The sequence below is a fragment of the Penaeus vannamei genome, chromosome 19 (genome assembly GCF_042767895.1).
Source record: "Penaeus vannamei isolate JL-2024 chromosome 19, ASM4276789v1, whole genome shotgun sequence".
Taxonomy (NCBI): Eukaryota; Metazoa; Arthropoda; class Malacostraca; order Decapoda; family Penaeidae; genus Penaeus; species Penaeus vannamei.
Genome location: NC_091567.1, coordinates 34,763,014 through 34,766,873, shown reverse-complemented (window position 1 = coordinate 34,766,873; position 3,860 = coordinate 34,763,014). Strand labels below are relative to the sequence as shown.

Genomic DNA, 3,860 nt, shown 5'->3' with positions numbered 1-3,860 from the left:
CTATCGAACAGCTGCTCCTGAATGTACAGCGAAAACAAGTTGACTGTTGATTCGCTACCATAAGCATATGACCAGTATGGTCCTTGTTGGTAGTTGTGACCAAGTTCATGCCAACTTACCCAGTCATAGGGAGTGCGATTATCAGCCATGTTATAATACACACGCCAAAACATAAGTGGAAATCCGGAGTGGGCTGATCCAACACTGATAAGAGCATCGTTCACCAGCCACTGTTTACCACGTGGCGGATCTTCGGACTCGTCAAAACCTGCAGCATAATTTACCATCCCCATAATTTCTTCATAACGCGACATCAGTTTGTCAGGATTGGTTAGTTTTCTTGCATCCTTTGTGGCAACAACAACCACACATTTATCCGATTCCATTATCGTCTGTGGAGCATCTCTCATTTTGTTAATTTCCCATTCTGCATTCGATGTCTGTCCATAGCGATAGTATGGCGCTTCGACCACGTTCGTGACATCAACATCAACTGTGAAATGTTCCCCTTCACTGAACACAAATATGATGCTGCCTCCATACTGACTCCTGATCTCATTCACACCTGGCTTGACATCGAATGCCTCAGACACTATGGGCATGCGTCTGTAATGCAAATTGATGACATTAGAAGACTTTGGTTGAATCCAGTCAGTTTGTGCACCAATGCGAACAGTGATCTGCAGTGCTTGTGCCTCTGATAAAGTTTCAGGCAGAATAACCTGACATACGTCTCCCGCTGCTAGGTACAGGTCCGTGAGCTACCAGTCCCAGGGAACTCTCATTCGGAAATCTCTGTCTTGTCCAAGTACAGACAGATCTAGAGTCACCTTCTTTGTAACTCTTGGTGTGCTAGCATCAACTGTTCCAGGAAAGGTAGCCACGTCTCAAGGGTATGGAAGAGGATCAGACTTTGAACTCATATCATTTATGATTCCTCTAGCTATTTCCTGCTTGTATGTTGTTTCATCACTACCAGGGAATGGGTAGACTGCCGGTGGAGCTCCTTCTGGAATTGTTTTCAAGTCGGAGAATTTCCACCACTTTTGGTTGGGTCCATCGTAGGGAGAATACAACCAAACTTTTGTTCTTGGATCTTCCCAAGGAACATCAAGAGCATATGAGCCAATCCTGAATCTCTCAGCTTCGTCCCAGGTCCAAATTGCAGTCGAATTACTACTATCTTCTAGTTTCACATCCCGAGTGCTGTAATCTGCACCAAGGCAGTAAGAGCGATTCCCTGCCCACTGCCATGAGCCGCCGAAGGGGAACCAGCCGTCTTCCTTGCTTCCACTACAATTCAGGAGTCCAACTTCAGCATCACTTGGCATGGAACCACTGCGTACTGCGAGGCATGTAGTGGTACTCTGACTGATGAGATATTCTGGTTCTTTGGTTTCCACAGACTCAAACCACCATTTCTGGTGAAGGCCATCATACATAGGATACAGTATGACTTGTGTCCTCGGCTCTGTCCATGGTACATCCAGAGCATCTGACCCCAACACTATTCTCTCAGACTCATCATAGACCCAGGAAGCTGATGAATTGCTAGTGTTCCCTAGACCTACGTTGTTTGTGCCAGAAATCGGCTCCAGACAGTAGGAGGAGTTTCCTCCCCATAGCCACTGGTCCCCAGACCTAATCCACTGCTGTCCCTGGCTCCCATCATACGGGGGCCATGCCGACCACGGCGTCATCAGGACTTGATCCGCTCGTGACAGCGAAGCAAGTGTTGGTGCTCTGGTTCACGAGATACACGGTTTCCCCATCTTTGACGCCATACGTTATCGTCGGGTTGTCTGAACGGGAAGAATAATATATGGTTAGGCATTTAAGCTTCTACTCAAGACATATAGAAGATTATTGGGAAATTATTGAGCCCTTTTGCAGTAAGGAGAAGTAAAGACATACAGTATTTCATAGACTTCATCTCCTTAATGTGAAGCAAAAGCAATCACATACCTGTCATGGTGACCTAGTTGCAGGTCTCGTCGGTCCCCAGTCCGATGAAAGACCAAACCTTTTCGAAAGTGTAAAGCGTTCGTTCGATGGAGAGCATTATATATTCCAATGAACCTTATCAGAATCATTGGATTGTTGAAGGTTACTTACGTATAGCAATTAATATTAGTGCTGATATCATCAGGTATTCTTAGAAATTGATACCGGATAAGTTGTATAATGAATATGTATGTGTGAATACAAGCACACACACACACACATACAAGCACACACACACATACATACAAGCACATACACACACACATACAAGCACACACACACACACATACAAGCACACACATACAGATTATAGTAGCAAAGGCCAATCGCCTTTTGTGACATGAAAGCTTCTTCCGTTTTGTGGGATTCTTATTTGGTCAGGCTCACTTCTAAACACCATATTCAATTCACTTCCTGATAAGTATTTTTCAAGAGATTATAGCAAAGTAAAACGGCCATCACATGTAAGACGAAATGCAATGTAACTGAAACGTGATATTGAAGTGCTGTTAATTATTATTAGCGTTATTAGAAAATGGATTTATGTTCAGGATAACAACTAGAATAACTGATAACCACAACCATTATCAGAAAGGAAATGAATTTGAGACAATAGGTAATTATATAAAAACCCTTAGCAGATAACACTCGATTTTTACATAGTTACACATCTAGTAAATATCACGAGAGGAAAACCCTATCGTGTAGAGTTTTAGAATGCATTTATTTGTTACATTCTCCTTATCAACACAGCGTACATTCAGTGTACCTTGGAAAATAAAACAGCCCAATGGTATATAAAAGCCTCGTAGCTAATAGGCTCCGTCGAACGAGGAAGTCTCAGAAGAATCATGGCAGGTACGAAGGAAATGAAGGGTCTTCAGTGGTTTATTTGAGGTGATCTGCTTGGCTCAGAATTAAATGCTTTTTTGAAGTACTTATTTCATAGTTAAAACTTTTGAAACAAATGATGCAATAAAGATGTAAAAAGCCATAAATTAAGCAAATTATGGTCTACCCAGTGTGACTTTGCTTTCCTGGCTATTTACATATATATACACATTTGTTAATTTAAAAACAACATATGGTCTTTCAAGATAATGGACACCGCTAGTTCTACAGCATCCTGGTACATAGATAGTACTGAAGGGTTTAGGATTAGCGCTGATACTATGGACGTGCCTCGGCCAGAACCTAGGACAACAGTAATTTTGTATCACCCTATTGATGGACTTCCCCAAAATGGTGGAAGTTTTCTGAGTTAAAAGGCAGGCCTAGGAGCTAAGCCGGCTATCTTCCCATTCTCTGGTAGAAATGAGACGAGGTACAAGCAGGAATTAGCGCGTGGACTCTTAAATGAGCTGGGTTCAAAGTCAGAACCTCTCTATCCTCGGGATGTGGTTACTTTCCCTGGTACAATTGACACTAGCACGCCAAGAGTCACGAAAAAGGTGACTAGATCTATCTGCTCTTGGGCAAGTTAGAGATTTCCAAGTGACAGTTCCCTATCAGAAGGAGTCGTGCGTCAGGTTATTCTGCCTGAAACTTTATCAGAGGCACAAGCACTGCAGATCACTGTTCGGATTGGGACACACAATGACTGGCTTCAGCCTAATTCCCCAAATGTTTCTACCGAATACTTTAAACGCTCCAGCCCAGTATTCTACCGAATACTGGGCTGGAGTTTACGGTGTTGAATCTGCAGTGAACTTTGGCTGTGCATTGTGGAGAAGCTGTTCGATAGTGACAGATTGGAAAAAACAGAAAAGCTGATAAAGTGGATAATGGAATGACCTTCGGAAAAGGGAGACGTGTGGGATCAGCTGGTGTTCCTGATGGAGATCAAGCATGCCCTC

At 43.1% G+C, this 3,860-nt stretch overlaps 2 protein-coding genes across 2 annotated transcripts in view; both read right to left on the bottom strand.

Moving 5' to 3' along the window:
- Window positions 1-859, bottom strand: part of LOC138864983 (TRPM8 channel-associated factor homolog) — a 1,313-nt gene extending 454 nt beyond the window's left edge. Inside the window, exons 1-2 of the mRNA XM_070133649.1 lie at window positions 831-859; window positions 1-606 (exon numbers count right to left, since the gene is read on the bottom strand). The exon at window positions 1-606 is cut by the window's left edge and continues 454 nt beyond it. Of these exons, the coding sequence (XP_069989750.1) occupies window positions 1-606; window positions 831-859 (635 nt within the window). The remainder of the gene's footprint in view (window positions 607-830) is intronic.
- On the bottom strand, window positions 753-2,072 carry LOC113823863 (uncharacterized). Its single transcript, XM_070134250.1, has 2 exons — window positions 1,966-2,072; window positions 753-1,802 (listed from the first exon to the last, which is right to left on the bottom strand). Exon 2 carries the CDS (start codon window positions 1,698-1,700, stop codon window positions 888-890), a length of 813 nt encoding a protein of 270 aa, XP_069990351.1. The 5' UTR covers window positions 1,701-1,802; window positions 1,966-2,072; the 3' UTR covers window positions 753-887.
- Window positions 2,073-3,860: the final 1,788 nt, after the last annotated feature.

Bases quoted from the DNA above. Each gene is read 5' to 3' on its own strand.
- LOC113823863 (XM_070134250.1), bottom strand. From the start codon at position 1,700: ATGACGCCGTGGTCGGCATGGCCCCCGTATGATGGGAGCCAGGGACAG.